The sequence below is a fragment of the Molossus molossus genome, unplaced genomic scaffold (genome assembly GCF_014108415.1).
Source record: "Molossus molossus isolate mMolMol1 unplaced genomic scaffold, mMolMol1.p scaffold_m16_p_15, whole genome shotgun sequence".
NCBI lineage: Eukaryota > Metazoa > Chordata > Mammalia > Chiroptera > Molossidae > Molossus > Molossus molossus.
Genome location: NW_023425350.1, coordinates 70,694,911 through 70,715,139, shown reverse-complemented (window position 1 = coordinate 70,715,139; position 20,229 = coordinate 70,694,911). Strand labels below are relative to the sequence as shown.

The 20,229-nt window shown below is 50.2% G+C and overlaps 1 protein-coding gene across 2 annotated transcripts in view; it reads right to left on the bottom strand.

The window, feature by feature from the left end:
• Positions 1-246: 246 nt before the first annotated feature.
• KCNIP3 (potassium voltage-gated channel interacting protein 3) overlaps positions 247-20,229 on the bottom strand; it is a 64,168-nt gene continuing 44,185 nt past the window's right edge. For both annotated transcript variants that reach the window (XM_036262997.1, XM_036262998.1), the window contains 7 exons: positions 9,848-9,972; positions 9,346-9,415; positions 8,987-9,057; positions 2,196-2,303; positions 1,496-1,600; positions 855-917; positions 247-294 (listed from right to left, as the gene is read on the bottom strand). In XM_036262997.1, coding sequence (XP_036118890.1) covers positions 247-294; positions 855-917; positions 1,496-1,600; positions 2,196-2,303; positions 8,987-9,057; positions 9,346-9,415; positions 9,848-9,972 — 590 coding nt within the window. The remainder of the gene's footprint in view (positions 295-854; positions 918-1,495; positions 1,601-2,195; positions 2,304-8,986; positions 9,058-9,345; positions 9,416-9,847; positions 9,973-20,229) is intronic.

Genomic DNA, 20,229 nt, shown 5'->3' with positions numbered 1-20,229 from the left:
CTCACCCACCAGCCCGGGACAGACAGGGGCGGGGCTGGCTGGGGGTGTGGCTTATGTCACCTGGACCAACCAGATGCAGCGCCCCCAGCTGCCCCCCATGTGCGTGCGTGTGTGTGTGTGTGTGTGTGTGTGTGTCTGGAGCAAACTGTTCACTTTTTGCAAATACATTAGAAAAAAGTTTCTCATGGAGGCTGTTCGCGGCAGGATTGAGGTGGTGGCAATGGCCACTTGGAGACCCCATGTGTCCTAGATGACGTTCTCGAACAGCTGCATGGAGGTCATGATGTTCTGGTCCTGCGTGGAGACAGGGCGAGAGGCCGGGTCACACCCAGGCTGACAGGGCAGGGCGGTGCCCACCTCCAGCCACCTTGAGCAGATTGTGGTCAGGGACTTGGACCCCCGCAAGGACTGCTCTGCCTGTGTCCTGGGCTAGGGGGAGCCAGTGAGGCACAGCCTGTCTTCAGCCCCAGGGCCTAACTGCAGCCTGTCTGGGATCCGCTGACACTGAGGACAAACCTCCCTGGCTGTCCACCCAAACAGAGGCCAAGGGCGACTGAGAGGTCACTCTGCAAGTGGCAGAGGTGCAGTCTTTTTGCCCCCACCTCCAAGGGTGCTCTGCAGAGAAGACTCCAGGTGTGTGACCCTGCCAAGGGCTCCACTGCCTCATCCCCCCGTCCCCCCACCTCTGCCGCTCTAGTCACGGCAGGCGAAGGCCGGGCTGAGTACAGTGTGCCCAAGTGGGCTGTGGCTGGCAGGGGCGGTGCAGAGGGTGAAAGTGGAGTGTGGAGGTGGGGAGTGACCTGAGTACTAGCAGGGGCAGCACACTGTGTGTTCCCAATTCCAAGGACACCTACCTTCTGACAGGTCTCCAGGAACTCATCCATGGTCACTACCCCGTCCTGATTCCGGTCCATTTTCTGCAACCCAAGCCACACCCTCGGTGAGTCTGTTTCACCAGGGACAATCCCTGACCCAGGCCTGAGGATGTGGCAGAGGGTGGGCTTCCTCCACCCCAACCTGTCCCCTCTGTCCCTTACACTGGATCCCGGCCACATGAAGTGTGTTCCTCAGCCCCTCCCACCCCACAGCTGACCTCTCCCCAGTCTGCCCTCCACCCCCAGCTGCTTCTGTCAGCCTCCTAGGCTTGTACTTCCCAGAATGCACCCTGATAGGCAACCAGGGCAGATGGAGCAACCAAGACACAGGAAGGCCACATGTCCCATGGACACAGAGAGAAGTCACCCCAATTCCACTCCTCCTGCAGACAGTTTCCCTGGAGGGGCTGGAGGAGCTCTCAGAAACCAGCACACTGGCCAAGATGTCTGCGGCCTTGGAATCCATGAGGCCCAGCTTGCCCTGGGCCGAGGTTCAGCAGATCAGGGATGCCCATTTAACCTCCTTGTGGGAGGAGGAGGCTCAGAGAGAGGAGTGGCTTGCCCAAGGTGACCCTTCCTCCTGGGTCACCTTCCCTGCACATCCAGGCTGGAGCACTCACCTGGAAGAACCTCTCCACGTGCTCCAGAGGCGCATCCTCCCGCAGGAGGGGATAGGTGTGCCGGCCCATCATGTCATAGATGGACTTCATGATGGCCAGCATCTCCTGGGGGGGGGGGGCGAGGAGCTGGCATGAGTCTAGCTGCAAGGATGAGGGGAGGGTGCAAGGGCTCACAGGGAGGGGGCTGCATCTAAGGGGGAAAACTCCTCTAGGGCAGGTATGAGTGAGCAGGAGGGGCCCCCATCACTCTGCCCAGTGAGCTCTGACCCTCCAAGAGAAGTTGGAGATAGATTTTTTCTCCAAAATTTGAAACTATAGCAACTATTTCATATACCAAAAAATGTTTGGGCCATAAGAACCCGACTGTGCCCCATGTGGTGAGAGCCCCTCAATGGCCCGATTGGTGGGAGCCAAGGCCAGCCCCACCCTAGGCTTCTCCACTTGTGTCTCCTCTAGGCCTTTCTGTAAGAAATCCCGATCCTAGGATACTTGTTGAACTCGATCTAGATCTGAGGTGAGGGGCACACCCCCCCACGCCCCCTGCATTCGGGGGCCCAGGACAGAGAGCTCAGCAAAGGAGGAGAGCTCCCCGGTGGCTGTCCCCACCTGGTTTCTGGGTGAGAGAGGAGAGGAGGCAGTGCAGCCTGGGCAGCAGCAGTGGGGGGAAGGAGGGCAGATGGGCCATGCCCCAGCCCCATACCTCCTTGGTGATGTAGCCATCTTTGTTAATGTCATAGAGGTTAAAGGCCCACTTGAGCTTCTCCTGGACTGTTCCTCGCAGGAGGACGGAGAGGCCAACCACAAAGTCCTGGGAGGAAAGGAGGGTGAGGAGTGACAATCTGACTCCAGATTTCATTTCCAGTTTGCTGTGTGCCTTCCCTTCAATTCACAGCTCTGGAGGGAAGGAACTTCTGTTACAGAGCAGACTGGTGGCCTCCATCAGCTTGACACAGTGCAGGCGCATGTGCATGTGTGTGTGTGCATATGTGTGAGTGTGTGCATATGTGTGCGCGTGTGCATGTGTGCGCCTGTGAATGTGTGTGTCTGTGTGGCAGGGATGGCATGGTGGCTGATACTGATCTTCTCAAGTAAAGATATTCAAACATATGTTGTCTCAGACCTAATGCATTGCCATGGTGAAAGGGACCTGGGCGTACTCTCTCAGAAAGGGGGTGCCTTACTTGTAGTTTACCAGTATCTGCAAGTCAGGGTGCTTGAAAACCTCCAGCTTCAAAAGCTGAGCTAACAGTGCTCAATTCTGGATCAGGACAAATGTCTGAGTGTGACGGATAACTGTCTGCTAATGTGACAAGACAGGGACGTTCCAACGGCTTCCACATGGAAACGTCACCTGCTGTGTTACAACAGCAGGTGGGACGCACAGTCTTCCCTCCACTCCCAGAAAGCTGCAGGGTGAGCCCCTGCCCTGCGGGGTCTTCCCAGGGTGTTCCGAAAGAAGGGGCGCAGAGAAGGCCTGTCCCAGAAAGGTGGAAGGAAGCAGACTGTGAGGGACAGGGTCATACACCACGGGGCTTAGTACCCACTCAAATTTTATACTTTCTGGATCTGAGGAAGCCTGTGTCACAAAAGAGAAAATCTCAGGGAAACAGAGAAAAGCAATTTGGGAGAAACAAAATTACAGGAGAAAAAAACTATTAGATTCAGAGATTGAAAATCTAAGATCCCTAAAATAAAAGTTAGATGCTATTAAAAAATGAAGAAAAGAAATAGCCCAGCCATGTGGCTCAGTGGATTGAGCGCCGTCCCACGGACTGAGAGGTCCCAGTTTGATTCCCAGTCAGGGCGCATGCCCGCGGTTGAGGGCTTGATCTCCAGCAGGGGGCGTGCAGGAGGCAGCCAATCAATGTTTCTCTGTAACAAAATAATAAAAACAAAACAAAAACATTTTTTTTTTTAAATAAAAGGAGTAATTGAGAACAAGAAAGAGCTCTTGGGAATTAAAAACAAGAAAGCAAAATGACAGACTTGGAAGAAGGGTTAGGAAGCAAGTGGGTCTCCCGTGAGGCAGGGGAAGGCAGAGCGGGAAGGCAGCCGAGAAATGACGACAGAGGCCGCTCCCCAGGCCCCAGCACGAACCGGAGCGGAGCCAGGGAGAACGGAGGACACGCAGGGACGCGGGCCAGGAAGTAGGGGGACTCCCCGCCGAGGCAGCGCCGTGGGGTCGGCGGAGGCGCCCAGCACGGCAAACAGCCCGCAGCGTTGCCTGTGGGCATAGGTCCTGATGCCCGTTCAGAACACTGGGTGCAGAGAGAGGATCCTACAGGCTTCCAGAGAGAAAAACCCAACCCAAGAGAAAGCAGAGTCAAGTCCCGTACACAGGCTCAGGGGGCAGGAGCCGGGGCCGCCGGCGGCCGGTCTGTTCTGACGGAGCACAGCTCCCCACCGCGGCCCTGGCCCCATGCGACTCGTCCAGCGAGAGAGTGGGGTGAAGGCACCCCCAGACCTCCAAATGCTCAAGTGCTCCCGCACACTTTTCTCTCCTAGGAAGCCACTGAGACGTGCCCCTGAAAAGAGGGAGTAAAGAGGAGGGTGGTGGGATCGGGAACCAGGAGACCCAATGTGGGAGCGAGGGGAAGAGATCCCCAGAAAATGCCCGGCGGAGGATGGAGCGGGGAGGTGGGGAGGTACCCTCAGGGAGACAGACGCCCATGCAGACGACTGGAGAAGGGCCTGGGGTCGAGTTCACGATGAGGTCACGACACTGGGCAAGTGGAAACTCGGAATAAGAACGTGTGCAGGAGGAGCGCCCGCCGCAATTTCCCGCAAGGCTTACGGGGCGACCCCCGTGATCAGGGTAAACCGCGAGCCCCAACGATCTGACCTGCTCATCTGCTGGCGCTGGGGATGGAAAAGTGAGCAAGGGAGGCGAGTCCTCACCCAGCAGCGCCCGCAGGCCGCGTGGGCGGAGGGCGGAGGGCGGAGGCTGCTGCCCGAGACGCGGACAGTGATCATCCAGACTCGGACAGTGATCATCCAGACACGGACAGTGATCATCCAGACTCGGACAGTGATCATCCAGACACGGACAGTGATCATCCAGACTCGGACAGTGATCATCCAGACTCGGACAGTGATCATCCAGACTCGGACAGTGATCATCCAGACTCGGACAGTGATCATCCAGACGCGGACAGTGATCATCCAGACGCGGACAGTGATCATCCAGACTCGGACAGTGATCATCCAGACGCGGACGTGATCATCCAGACGCGGACAGTGATCATCCAGACTCGGACAGTGATCATCCAGACTCGGACAGTGATCATCCGAGACTCGGACAGTGATCATCCAGACGCGGACAGTGATCATCAGACTCGGACAGTGATCATCCAGACTCGGACAGTGATCATCCAGACTCGGACAGTGATCATCGAGACGCGGACAGTGATCATCCAGACTCGGACAGTGATCATCCAGACGCGGACAGTGATCATCCAGACGCGGACAGTGATCATCCAGACTCGGACAGTGATCATCGAGACGCGGACAGTGATCATCCAGACGCGGACAGTGATCATCCAGACGCGGACAGTGATCATCCAGACTCGGACAGTGATCATCCAGACGCGGACAGTGATCATCCAAGACGCGGACAGTGATCATCGAGACGCGGACAGTGATCATCCAGACGCGGACAGTGATCATCCAGACTCGGACAGTGATCATCCAGACGCGGACAGTGATCATCCAGACTCGGACAGTGATCATCCAGACGCGGACAGTGATCATCCAGACGCGGACAGTGATCATCCAGACGCGGACAGTGATCATCCAGACGCGGACAGTGATCACCAGACGCGGACAGTGATCATCCAGACGCGGACAGTGATCATCCAGACGCGGACAGTGATCATCCAGACGCGGACAGTGATCATCCAGACGCGGACAGTGATCATCCAGACTCGGACAGTGATCATCCAGACGCGGACAGTGATCATCGGGACGCGGACAGTGATCATCCCGACGCGGACAGTGATCATCCAGACTCGGACAGTGATCATCCAGACGGGACAGTGATCATCCAGACGCGGACAGTGATCATCGAGACGCGGACAGTGATCATCCAGACGCGGACAGTGATCATCCAGACTCGGACAGTGATCATCCAGACGCGGACAGTGATCATCCAGACTCGGACAGTGATCATCCAGACGCGGACAGTGATCATCGAGACGCGGACAGTGATCATCGAGACGCGGACAGGTGATCATCCCAGACGCGGACAGTGATCATCCAGACGCGGACATGATCATCCAGACGCGGACAGTGATCATCGAGACGCGGACAGTGATCATCCAGACGCGGACAGTGATCATCCAGACTCGGACAGTGATCATCCAGACGCGGACAGTGATCATCCAGACGCGGACAGTGATCATCCAGACGCGGACAGTGATCATCCAGACGCGGACAGTGATCATCCAGACGCGGACAGTGATCATCCAGACTCGGACAGTGATCATCCAGACGCGGACAGTGATCATCCAGACGCGGACAGTGATCATCCAGACGCGGACAGTGATCATCCAGACGCGGACAGTGATCATCCAGACTCGGACAGTGATCATCCAGACTCGGACAGTGATCATCCAGACGCGGACAGTGATCATCGAGACGCGGACAGTGATCATCCAGACTCGGACAGTGATCATCCAGACACGGACAGTGATCGTCGGCTAAAACGGGAGAAGTCTGCCTCCTCCGGGGTGTGGGGTGTTAACTGCGGTTTCCCAAGGTACACCCTGTAATCCACGGAACTCTTGAAGTCATGTGTGTGTTTAAGTGAAGAAAATGAAAATACATCAAGGAGAAACCACGTGACAGTCCGCAGAGGCCCACGCTGGGGGCGAGGCCATCACTGAAGCTTGTTCGTGGTTTACTCAGCAGTGAAGAGTCAAAGCATCTGAGTTCACGTCCCTCCCTCTCCTCTGGGGTCTCCCAGGCTCTCCAAGTGGGAGGCAAAGGCATGGAGTCCCACAAAGAACCCCCTGCTCCTGTGCGCCATGGGAGGGCCCCATGTCCTCCCCTCTTCACAGACCTGGGTCTGACGAGTGGAAGCCCCCGTGGCCAACCACAGCCAAAGATTGTCCCCGTTTAGTGTCCCTCAGTATAGTAACGATGGTACCAGGAGAAAAGGGGTGGGAATGTGTCCTGTGAGGCCACTGGCCCCTCTTCAGTAGCTTGCAGATGACCCCCAGTCCAGCTAGCTTGCTAGTTCTCAATTGCCAGCCCACACAGCACCCGTGTGGACTGTCGCTAGTTGTATGGGATTCCTTGCTCTTACACTGAGGCGGACGAAGCCTACCACGTCCACAGCCTGCTCTGTGGCTGTCCCAGTCTCAGCTTCCAAATGAAGACACCCCAGAGTGCCCACGAGGGCACCAGGGAGAGCCCAGAGCAGCTCAGCCAGGGGGTGGGGTCAGAGGGTGTGGCTGCAGGTTGCAGGCCTCCCTGCTGCTCAAGGCGAACCCAGTGTGGTCACTGCAGGGGGAGGCACGGGGAGGCAGCCACAGCTTCCCCGAGGCACACACCAGCCATCATACTCAGAGGGAGCGAGATCCCGGCAGATGAGTGAGGTGAATTCGCCGGGCCCTGGATTGCACCTTTGTACAGCACTGTCTGCACGTGGGAGGGGGGCAGCCCCAGGCTCCCTCCTATGGCACAACCCAGAGGACCCAGGAGGACCAGAGCAGGAGGCAGGCCCTGAGGGACAACGTGGGACCACAGCTCCATGTTTGCTGGTTTTGCCAGTCTGTTTTCTGGTAATCTTTGGTGAGGGCAAGGGGCTTATATTTTGATATTGATATTTTCTCATATCAATAAATCTGAATTAATACAGGTCTTGTCTCTCCAGAATAAACAAAAGAATCGCAATAACAGCAAATGCTCATAAACTGACCGGAGTTTCCATTTTCAGAGCACGTTGAGTCTGAGGCCACAAAGGGGCTGAGTGTCACCCCAACCTGTCGGGACACTTCCTGGCCTGTGAGCAGCCAGCATGGTACCCTGCTGGCTGGAAGTCCCTGGGGAGATACATGCCCTCCTGCCTTCCTGAAAGCTGTCCTAGAGCAGACCCCGAAATCAAACGGAAGGTCGTCATGGCGAACAAACACCATGCAAAACCAGACGAGCTGCCTTCACTGCAGACAAGCACTGGAAGGCCCAGACGGCACCGCAGGAGCAACCTTCTGAGAGGTGCCAGGCAGAGGGGCCTCAGCACCTGCACCCTCAACTCAGCCGCTGACAGCAGACCCCCAAAGACCCACCACCTACCACCTTCAAGGTATCAAAAGACCCCTTCAAGGGATGGAGAACAATGACCACAGGAGGGTAACCTAGACCTTCCTAACACCCACTTGAACACACCGGGCTGCGAGGGGCCCTGCTGAGCAGTTTGATCCTCTGATTTCAGAAAAAGAGAAACCACCACAATGCCCCGGAGAGTTTCTCACACTACAGTCCTTCCCACACTTCGCTCCCAGATGTCTCAGGTGCCGCGTGAAGGATCAGCGGGAACTGGTCCCAGGGAGGGGCCGGGGGGACAGCGAGTTTCCCTGTTTGCCCTGTTTACTCTTCTGTGCTGATTGGATTTTACTGTGTGCAGTTCTCAGTAAAATAACTGAGAACAGAGAAGACAGAAACACTGCACATTCACACACGTACACGAGCCCTAAGAGCGTGGGCTTTGTGGTCACCCAGGCGGGGTGCCAGTGCGCCGCTGGGTGGGCTGGCACATACAGCAGGATGTGGCAGTGTTAGGACAGTCGTCACAGCTACTGTCGTCCCCCCCCAGCTGGCCCTGCGGCTTTCCTGTCACCGCCCTTGGGCCGAGTGGTTATCGATCACGCCTGGCTCTCTGCATGGCTTTCCTCCCCAAAGAGGTTTCAGCTTTTCACCTGCAGCTATTTTTAGGGGCCTGAGCTCCACAGACATGCCTCCTTCAAATGATCCTGTGGCCAGGCCTGGGTGGGGAGCCCTCGGGGGGGCACTGAGGCTCCTCTTTCCTGACAGCAGAGACACGAGGCTCACTTAGTGTCCGGCTGGGATGGCAGGAGCCTGCTGGGCCAGGTGCTCTGTCTGTTTTCTGCAAAGGGGGTGAAGTGTGGGGCTGGGTGCCTGAAACCCCACTGATGGCACGGATCCCCGAGGGCAGACTTGCCTCCTTTCAGATGCAAATTCACCCCGGTCACCGCCACATCAGGGTGCCGGCAGTAGCTCCCTGGACTCAGTAGGGCTGGACTGGAAGACAAGGCTGGGAATAGGGTGGCCAGACAGCGAAACCAAATTCCACTGAATTCATACTTAGGCTCGGGGTCAGCCAGACACAGTCCACCGGCCCTCTGGGGGACACACAGGACCATGTACACCAGGATCATGCCTGACCCTCTGGACAGCCCGATGGCGCGGCACCAGGGCAGAGGGACACCTTGCAAGCTGCAGGGGATCTGGGAGGGTACAGCAGAGACCTACCTCGAAGCAGATGGCCCCGTTCCTGTCAGCATCGAAGGCATTGAAGAGGAAGTGCGCGTACGTGGTGGCATCTGGGGGAGGCAAGAGCACTGGCTGGGGTGTGTTGGGGACTCCTGGTAGCCAAGCCCCCACCTCAGAGAGTCCCACTGAGGGCCCACTTATGTCCTGAGCTGGGGTCCCCCCTTGCAACGGGATAGAGGCAGCATCAGGCCTCCAGGAAGCAAGTGGTGGCAGAGAGCATAGAGTGGAGGTGAGGGTCCCTCCCCATAAAGGGACACCCACCCTCTGCAGAACTGCCACAGAGACAAAGTGGGGGTTTGGGGAGAAGCAGGGGGGCAGGGGTCTGGCCTCAAACTCACCTCCCTGAGGGAAGAACTGTGCGTAAATGAGTTTGAAGGTGTCTTCATCCACCAGGCCCGAGGGACACTCCTGCAGCAGGAAGTCACCCCCTCAGCAGCCTCAGCCACCCAGTCCCGCACCCTGAGTCCTCCCTCTGAGGGATACCTACTGCCCAGGGCACTGCTGGGCTCCACCAAGCCCTCAGGGAAACCTGGTGGTTGGGAGGGGCAGGTGGGGAGGTGGCTGGTCCCCTCAGGCTAGTCTGGTCCCCCGTCCCCCCTCCCCTGTTCCAGTACATAGACTCACAGAAAGAAGCAGGGGGCCTTCAGATTCTGGGACTTGGCCCACACATTTCCCAAGACAGGTGTCTCACAAAATGCGAGCCTCATCAAGGCCCCGGGACAGTTTCTGTTCCATGGAAGTTTCTAGAAGGTCTGCCTGGGCCAGAATACCCCTTCTTGGAGCCAGGGGCAAAAGGGGTGGGTGGGTCAGGACCTGTCCTGGGGGGTGGGGATCACTCACGTTCTTGAAGCCCCTATAGAGGGACTGCAGCTCCTTCTTGGTGAACTTGGTCTGTGCCTGCAGCTGCTCCAGCCCCTCTGGCTGGTGGCGCACCATGGACAGCTCCACCTCACTGTCGCTGCTATCTGGAGGGGGACACAGACCCAGCAGGGTGGAACATATAGCCCTCCTTCTCCTCCTTGCTGCAGGGTGGACACCAGGCCATGGGTTGATGGCAGGGTGGAAGGAGTCTCTTTGCATGACAATGTGTGTGGCCACACAGGCTGCACACTCCATACAAGGAAGGGCGACAGGGGAGCAGCATACACAGGCCACTCTGCCTCCTGCTCCTCACACAGTGGGCCCTCCCCGCTCATCTCACCTGGAGCATGCCCACCCTGTTAGCCGCACAGTAGGACAGGCGCTGGGAGCTGGCCCCATCCTTCAGAGACACCGAACAAGGGGAGGCAGGAGGGATAAAGACAGCAAGACAGGCTCAAGGGACCCTCAACTTTCAAGACCTAATTCTCAGCCACCTCCTTCATGCAGTCCTCCTTGACTTCCATCAGAAATGGGGAGAGGGCCCCTCTTGGCCCCTTCAGCCTTGCACACTGCTGCCTGACTGCATTTGGTGGGGGTGTTACTCACACTTGGACATGAGGTCAGACCCCAGGGGCCCACTGATCAGGGACTAGCCCTTTTCTTTAATAATAAGACATCTGAATGTTAACTAATTGTAGCTGCCTCTTGGGAGGAGAGGGGTGTTTCGGGTGATCTACCTTTTTTTTTTATCCTCAACCAAGGACTTTTTTGCATTTATCTTCAGATACAGCGAGAGGAAGAAAAGGAGGAAGAGAGAGAGACATTGATGTGAGAGAGACACATAGACTGGCTGCCACCCACACGACCCCAACCGGGGCCTGGGTTGAACTGCACCGAGGTACGTGCCCTTAGTGGGAAACAAACCTGGGACTCTCTGGTCCGCGGGCTGACGCTCTAACCACTGAGAAAAACTGACCAGAGCGATCTACTTTTTTATTTATCATTTTTAAACCTTTTCCTAATTGTTTCGGTATGGCATGCATCACTTTTATGATACAAACTAGAGCTATAGATAGAGCAACACTGAGTACGTACACCTGCTGAGCAACCTGTTCACATAATTACAGACCTTCCCACTACACTGTCACCACCCCCGCCTCCCCAGCACACCGAAGAATAGTGAGTCCATGGTGATCTATGGCCCCTTTGCACTGCCCACCCTGTGCCTGCAGAGCCCAGAACGGTGCCAGGCACCGAGCACTGCTCCATGCCCAGCCTCTCCCAGAAGCACTGCCCACTCTCACTAACCCAAGAGTAGCCTGCAAACTGCCCAGCGAGCGGGCTCTATTGCCTTGGTCATGCACACTCCCAACCTCCAATACAGCTATTTCACACCTTCTTCTCTTTGAACTGTCCGTACCCCCTCCCTCATCCTGCCCCTCAGGTTGCCTCCTACATCACCAAGAAAATAGAAGCCACAGAAAAAAATTCCCCAAGTTCCTGCCATCACACCTACCCATCTACTTTCATCTGGCCCTTGCCTCTGCTTTCCCTCCTTGTCTGCGGATGAACTGTCCACGTTCCTGGCTAACTCCTCCACTTGCACAGAGGGTACCGGCCCTTATCACCTACTCAAACATGAGGCTCCAGAAATCCTCCCCACCCTTTCCTCTCTCCTCACCATCACTCTTTCCTCACTTTAGGATCATCCCATCACCATGTGGACACCTGGCAATCCTCAGTCAAGTTTAGTATAGGCAAATCTTGCAAGCCAGAAACTATTCTAGATTCTAACATCTCAAATAAAATCTTACTCAGCTAAGGGGACCTGTAGAAGGATGCTCATGGAAACAGCATTTTTTAGGGTGAGCTGGAGGTATCTCAGGGGTTTGTCAAAGACAGGATGGGGGCACAATATGGGGGATGCACACCAGCAAGAACTGTGCAGTGGATTAGAGGTACACATCGATACACAGGTGCAAGAAACTCAGTGAACCCCAAAATGGAAAATAAAAAGACAAACACATGCAGGAACAGCAGGGTCAAGCTGATGAAAACCAAAGATAAAGAGGCAATTTTAAAAGTAGCCTTTGGGGAGAGGGAGACCCTACAAGAACAGAGCGATAAGAAAAACAGCTAGCTTCTCACAAGAAAGTATGTAGACCAAGAGACAATGGAACAACACTTAAATTGGTGAAAGAAAAGGAAATCTGTTAACCTAGAATTTTATATCCAGTGATAATATTCTTTAAAAGAGAGGGTGAGATAAAAAGCATTTCAGATGCATGAATGCTAGGGAATCTGTTGCCAGCAGAATCACACTACAAGAAATGCTAAAGGAAGTACTTCAGGATGAAGGAAAATTATATCAAATAAAAATCAAGATCAGCAAGAAAATAAGAGGAAGCTATAAGAGGAAATATTTTGAACTGAATTTTCGAAAAGATAACATAAAAATTTATGGTATGCAGATAAATTACTTAGAGGGAGATTTAATGCCTTATATCCCTGTTTTAGAAAAGAGAAAATATTTTAAATAATAAGCTTCCACCTTGAGAAAATAGAAATACAAGAATAAAATAAACCCAAAACAAGCAGAAGGAAGGAAACAGCAAGTGATACGAACAGAAACCAATGAAACTGAAAACAAACAAACAAACAAAAAATAGGGAACATTAATGAAATAAAAAGATGGTTCTTTGCCCAAAAAGATGGTTTGGCTCAGTGGTTAGAGCGTCGGCCTGCGGTCCAGAGAGACCCGGGTTCAGTTCCCGCTAAGGGCACGTACCTTGGTTGCAGTTTGTTACTGGCCCTGGTTGGTCGTGCAGGTGGCAGCCACTCGATGTGTCCCTTTCATGTTGATGTTTCTCTCTTCCTCTCTCTCCCTCCTACTCTATCTGAACAAAAAAATGGAATAAAATGTCCTCGGGTGAGGATAAAAAAAAAAAAAGATAGTTCTTTGAGTCCTGGCTGGTTTGGCTCAGTGGTTAGAGAGTCAGCCTACAGACCAAAGGGTTGTGGGTTCAATTCCAGTCAAGGGCACATACCTGGGTTGCAGGTTCGATCCCCAGCCCCATTTGGGGTCGTGCAGGAGGCAACCAGTCAATGTGTCTTTCTCACATCGATGTCTCTCTCTCTCTTTCTCCCTTCCACCCTCCCTAAAAATCAATGGGAAAAGATCTTCAGGTGAGGATTAGCCATAAAAAAAAAGAAAAAGAAAGGTGGTTCTTTTAAAACATGAACAAAATTGATAAAACTCTAGCAAGAATGAAAAAGACAAAAAGAGAGAGAAGGCACAAATGACCAATATTGGGAATAAGCAGGGGAAATAAGTATAGACTCTTCAGATAGTAAAAGGATAAAAGCAAATTATCAGGAACAAGTTTCTGCACACAGACTCAATAACTGATAAAATGGACCAATTCCTCAAGAACCCAAGATGAAGGAGATAACTGAATAGTCCTAACCAATAATCCTCATGAACATAAATGCAAACATTCTCAACAGAATACTCACAATTTGAATCCGCTGATGTATAAAAAGAAGACTCCACAAATGAAGTTTTCCAGGAATGCAAGGCGGATTCACTATTTGAGAATAAATCAACATTATCTATATACCAAGAGTCTAAAGAAAAAGACATAATCATATCAATGATGAAGAAAAAGCACTGGACAAAATTCAAAGCCCATTCACAATACAAAGAAAAAAGCTCACTAAATGAGGAATGCAAGGGAACTTCCTCAACTTGAAAAAAGACATCTACAGAAAACCTACAGTTAAAATCATATTTAATGGTGAAAGACTGAATGTCTTCCCCCTAAGATTAAACAGGCAAGAATATCTGCTCTCTTCTCCCCTTCAACATCTGAAAGTGCTAGCCAATGCAAAAAGGCAGGGGGAAGAGAGAAAAGAAAGGAAGAGCATACTGATTAGATTAGAAAACAAACAAACAAACAAACTACCCTTATTTGCAGATGGCATGATTATTTATGTAGATAATCCCAAGCAATATACAAAAAAGAAATAAATAAAAATCCTCTAATAAGTGAGTGTATCAAAGTCACAGGATACAAAGCTAACACATATCAGTCACATTTCTATAGACCAGCAATACACAATCGGAAACAAAAATGTAAAAATAATACTATTCACAATAGCTTGCCCCACAAGTGAAATACTTAGGCATAAATCTAATCTGAATGCTGAACACTACAAAATGCTAATGAAAGAAACCACAGAAAATTGAAATAAGTGAAGGGACATGCCATGTTTATAGACTGAAACACTCAACATTATAAAGGTGTCAATTATCTCCAAAATTATCTACAAATTTAACAGAATTCCAATAAACATCTCAAGAGGATTTTTTGTAGGCGTACACACAATGATTCTAAAACTTATATGGGAAGACAAAGGAAGAAATAGCTAAAACAGTTTTGAAAAAGAATCAAGTGGGGGAAATCAGTTTACCTGATTTTAAGACTTATTATACAACTACAATAACCAAGACTGTTTGGTGTTTGAGGAGAGATGGCCCCACAGATCACTGCAATGAAACAGACAACCCAGACACATAGCCACACAAATATCACCAGCTGATTTTTGACAGTGTTTTTCAACAGGTGGTGCTAGAAAATTGGACACCCGTTACAATAAAATGAACTTTGACTAAACTTTATATCTTATACAAAAATTAAAAGCACAGATTTAAATGTAAGACATACAATTATAAAACTTCTGGAAAAAACATAGAAGAACATCTTCATGGCCTGGGTTTAGGCAAAGAGTTCTTAGACATGACACCAACAACACAATCACAAAAGAAAAGATTGATAAACTGTTCTTTTTTAAAAATATGTTTCTGTTAATATTTTAGAGAAAGAGGGAGAAAGAAAAACATCGATTGGCTGCCTCCTGCATGCCCTCTACTGGGGATTGAGCCCCCAACTCAGGCAAGTGCTCTGACCAGGAAGCAAGACCTCTCAGTCCATGGGACAACACTCAGTACACTGAGCCACAACGGCCAGGAGATAAATTGTACTTTTTATTTATTTATTTATTTTAAAACTCCTCACCCAAGGATATTTTTCCATTTATCTTCAGATACAGTGAGAGGGAGATAGAGAGAGGGAGAGAGAGACGCATCGACTGGTTGCTTCCTGCAGAACCCCAACCATGGCTGGGGACGAACTGCAACTGAGGTCCATGCCCCTAACCAGAATTGACTCAGAGACTCTCTAACTGCAGAGCCAAACCGGCCAGGGCTGTACTTTTCTTTTTAAATCATTACCTGAGGATATATTTTTTCTATTTATCTTCAGATAGAGTGGGAGGGAGGGAGGGAGAGAGAGAGAGAGAAAGAAACATCGACGTGAGAGAGACACATCGACCGTTGCCTCCCGCATGACCCCGACCAGGGCCGGGGACTGAACCCAACCAAACCTGTTACTCATTGGTCCACAGGTTTGTTTGTTTTTTAAGGGCTGTACTTTTTAATGAAAAAGTAAAACTTTTGCTCTGTGAGAGAGACTGTTAAATAAAAAGATAAACTACAGACTGGAAGAAAATTTTTGTAAATCACATCTGACAAAGGATGTCTAGAATTTATAAACAACTCTCAAACTCAGCAGTAAGGAAACAAACAACCCAAATTAATAAATGAGCAAGAGGATATACAGATGGCAAATAAGTACATAAAAACGTGTTTAACGCCATTTGCAGTGAGGGAAGTCCAAGCTAAAACCGTAATGCAATATAACTACACACCTACTCGGACCCCTTGCGGACAAACGCTGACAGCAGCACGCACTGCCCAGGGCGGCGTGGCGGGAACCGCAGACTGTGCGGACAGGAATGGACACGGTGCCCACCTTCGGGGAATCGGTGTGGCCATTTCTTAGAAACATACACTTACCAGATGACTGGGAAATCCCACTGCTGGCTATTTTCCCAAATGAAATGAAACCTACTATACGCACATAATAACTTATGCAAATATCTAGAGCAACTTAATCCACAATCGCCAAAGACTGGAGATGACCCGCATGTCCTTGGACCAGTGAATGGACAACTAAACCATGTCACATCCACACAGTGGAATACTGCTCGGCAACGAATGTGAACAAACTCTGACAGCCACTGCAACAGGGACGCATCTCAGATGCATTGGTAAGTTAAAGAATCCGACTCAAGCCCTGGCTGGTTTGGCTCAGCAGTTAGAGTGTTGGCCCATGGACCAAAGAGTCGTGGGTTCGATTCCGGTCAAGGCCACGTACCTTGGTGGCGGTTCAGTCCCCGGCCCTGGTTGGGGTTGTGTGGGAGGCAACTCACGTGGCATTTGGGAAAAGATAAAATTATAGAAATTATAGGGAAGGGAATATATCAGGAGCTGGGGTCAAGGCATGGGCTGAGGGAATTGTTTGTGGTGATGAATTTGTTCTATATCTTGATGGTGGTAGTGGTTACATGACTATGCATTTGTCAACATTCTGGAACTGGGGACACCAGACACATGCACACACGGGGAAGACCATGTGAGGAACAGTGAGAAGGCGGCCATCTGCAGGCCAGGGAGAGAGGCCTCAGAAGGAACCCAAACTGATGACATCTTGGTCTCAGATTTCTAGTCTCCAGATTTATGAGAAAATAAACTTGCGTTGTTTAGGAGGGGAAAATCATAGGAGTGGTCACCAAAAAGGGCAAATGGCACAGTATGTAAATTATAAAAAATAAAACTTAAAAATAAAATAAAAATTAGAATAGCTATAGGGGAGGAAGAAATGGGGTAATAAAAGGAGAAAAGGAAAAGAAACAAAACGAGAAGGGTTTTAAATGACTCAAGACTCACACTGACATTGTTTCATAAAGGCCAAAAAATAAAACAAAACCAAACCCATATATATATATATATATATATATATAGAGAGAGAGAGAGAGAGAGAGAGAGAGAGAGGGAGAGAGAGAGAGAGATTTATAGGGGTGGGCAAAAGTAGGTTTACAATTGTGAGTACACGAGATAGTTTATTTTTGTATTAGTATTTATTTATTAATTATTGTATTATTTGTAAAGCTACTTTTGCCCACCCCGTGTGTGTGTGTGTGTGTGTGTGTGTGCTGCTATTTCTTCCATTCGAAAAGTAGAAACAGGAAAAGAAACCTCCCTTTGTCCTACTTTCGCCTCAAGCTATTGCCTTTCTCCTCCTTTAACTCACTTTGTTCACTTCTCCTCCTATTCCGTCTGCAACGCCCTCCTCTGGGGCATCGCCCACCTCCCCAGGCAAACTGCTTTCAAAAGGATCACCAGTGACCCCGTTCCGACGCCAGCGGTGGACAGTCATCTAGATTCCTCAGTCAGAGCTGGGCTGTGCAAGAATAAAATCTAGTGATGACAGATCTGAAGGACATTAGGCTCCTTGAAATAAGTCAGACAGAGAAAAACAAATACAGTATGATCTCACTTACATGTGGAATCTAAAAAAACAAAAACACACCAACCTCATAAAAACAGAGTAGAATGGTAGCTGCCAGGGAAGATGGGGAGATGTTGGTCAAGGGTACAGACTTCTAGGCATAAGACGAATCAGTCTGGGATCTAATAACGTACAGCATGGTGACTACAGCTAACACACTGTATTAAATACTGGAAAGTTGCCAAGAGAGTAGATCTTAAATGTTCTCACCACCACCACAACAAAAAATAGTATTTATGTGAGGTGATGGATATGCTAACTAATTTTATTGTGGTCATATTTCACAATATATACATGCATCAAATCATCACATTCTATACCTTAAATTTACTCAGTGTTGCATTTCAATTATATCTCAATAAAGTTGGAAAAACAAAAAATTATATGCTCATTTCACTTTGGAGCACAGATGAAACCAAACGTTACCTAACTGAATCCAATCATATTTTTAAAAAGTAAAAGTATACCACGATAAAGAAGATTTTATCTGCAAGAGAATAGGAGGAGAAATAATTGAAAATCCAAATGCAAAAAAGATGTTGAAAGCCCTGGCTGGTTTGGCTCAGCGGTTAGAGTGTCAGCCAAAGAGCCTCGGGTTCGATTCTAGTCAAGGGCATGTACCTCAGTTGTGGTTTGGTCCCAGGCCCTGGTCAGGTCATGTGGGAGGCAACCAATCGATGTGTCCCTCTCACATCGATGTTTCTCTCTTTCTCTCTTGCCCTCCCCCCAACTCTATCTGAAGATAAATAGAAAAATATCCTTGGGTGAGGATTAAAAAAAAAAAGGCATTGATAAATATCCACATCTACTTATGATTAAAGCAAACAAAAACTCTTAGCAAGCTAGGAATTCAAAAGAACTTTCTTAACTCGATGCAGCTCACATTTGCAAATCACATATTTATTAACAGAAAATGTTAGATTTAATGGCAAAGGCTAAGACACATTCCCTTTAAGAGCTGGGCCACGATCACAGGTTGGCCACAATCACCACTAATTGATGCCCTGCCCAAAGCTCTATGAAAATTTCAAAAAAGAAATAAATGGTGTGAGAGTTGGAAAGTAAGGGACAAAGCTAACGTTATTTGTAAATAATATGGTCCCCAGGGACAAAAAGAATCAGCATACATGAGAATTTGTTAAGGTTGCCAGATACAAGATTAATTTATGAAAACCAATATCAATTTTCTATGCCAGTAATAACCACCTAGAAAATATAATAAAATGATAACATTCATAATATCAATAAAAACTAACAATTAATCCAAACTCAAAGGACCTCTGTAGAGACAGATAAACAGAATAAATGAGACATTTCATTTGAGATAGGACCATATAATAGTATGAAGACGTAATTTCTCCCCAAAGTAATCTGTAAATTCAGCACACACTCCATCGAAAATCCAGTTGGGCTTTTTGAGGACCTTGAAACTTACTCTGAAATGTAGAATGAGGAATAAAAAGTTCATTAAATTCTAGAAAGAGGAGCAAAAAGGGAGTTTCTCTATTGGATGCTAATACATACCGCACAGTCACTGTAATAAACATTGTGTGGTTGGTGCAACAAACCAACCAACAAGCAGACCAGGGAGCTCAAGAAAAGGGAGATGTAGAGGGGCCCTCACAGAAGACTGAGGAAAGGTCAGAAGGTCTAGTCGATGGAGTTAGGGAAGCTGGCTCACCATGTACAGAAAATGAATCTGGATCCGTTTAAACCACATACAAAAGTGGGCTCCCGATGAACTAAGACCCAACTATGAAAGGTGAGCTGCAGAGTTCAAATAAAAGGTATCTTGCTAACTGAAGGGTAGGGAAAGACTTCTGAAAACTTCAAAAGTTCAAACCGTAACTGAAAAAAAAAAAAAAAAGGATGAATTCAATCCTATTAAAATTAAGAATTTCTGTTCAACCAAGGACATTGTGGCCAGTGAAAGACACTCAGAGAATGGGAGACAATGGCCAGTGTTCACTGCTAACAAAAAAGAATGTCAAAAACAGATAACCAGCAGAAAAGGAGACCACCAGCTAAGATACGAAGCTCAGAAAGCAGAGTCCGGCACAGAGGGGGCAGGCTGTAGGAGCTGGCTCCCATCCTTTCTGGCAGAAATGACCTAGCCCCAGAGACCCCGGGGTCGCACACCACTGGCTGTGGGCTAGAAGTGAGTGGTGAAGGGGGTGCACTTAGCAGGCTCTTTATCGCAGTGGGCGTCCTTCACCATGTCCTCTGTACGGTCCGGGGGTCCCCACTGGCCGTGGCTGCTGCCTGCTGGGCTGGCTCTGGGGGAGGGAAGAGAAAGGTGGGCTCTGCAGGGTGGTTTCTGGTTTCTGCTGGACGGGGAGCGGGGCCGGAGCCCCAGGCCTGATGTTACTGTAGGCTGTGGGGCTTGAGCAAGGCCCTCCCGCCCAAGTCTCTGCCTCAACTGTGGCTTATCTGGACACGGTCAGTGGTTTCCAAGAAGCTTAGTCAGGAATCTCCCACGAAGCCTTACTTGGCAGCCTGTCGAGCACTCTCCTTGCCCACTAGCTTCTGCGCAGTCAGAGGTGTGTGACCGTGGGGGCCTTTGGGCTAGATCACTTCTGCCAGAAGCAATGGGAAGTGACACTGCCACCTGCCCCCCGTGCTGGGCACTGCTTCCCGAGCTCTGCACACATTCACACGCGTAGTCCACAGCGCTCGTGAGGGGCCTCTTCCCACGTAAGATCTGCCCCGGCAGCTGCCTCCTCTTTGAGCTCCTGGCACCTGCGCTGTAAGAGGCCGGCCGCACATGCCCGGCAGCCTTGCAGAGTTAGAGACACACCCAGGACCATGTGCCAAAGTTCAGAAAGGTCTGGGCTCTGCCACTCTCTGGCAGGATATCCTCGGGCAAGTCAGTTACTCTCCCTGCGCCTC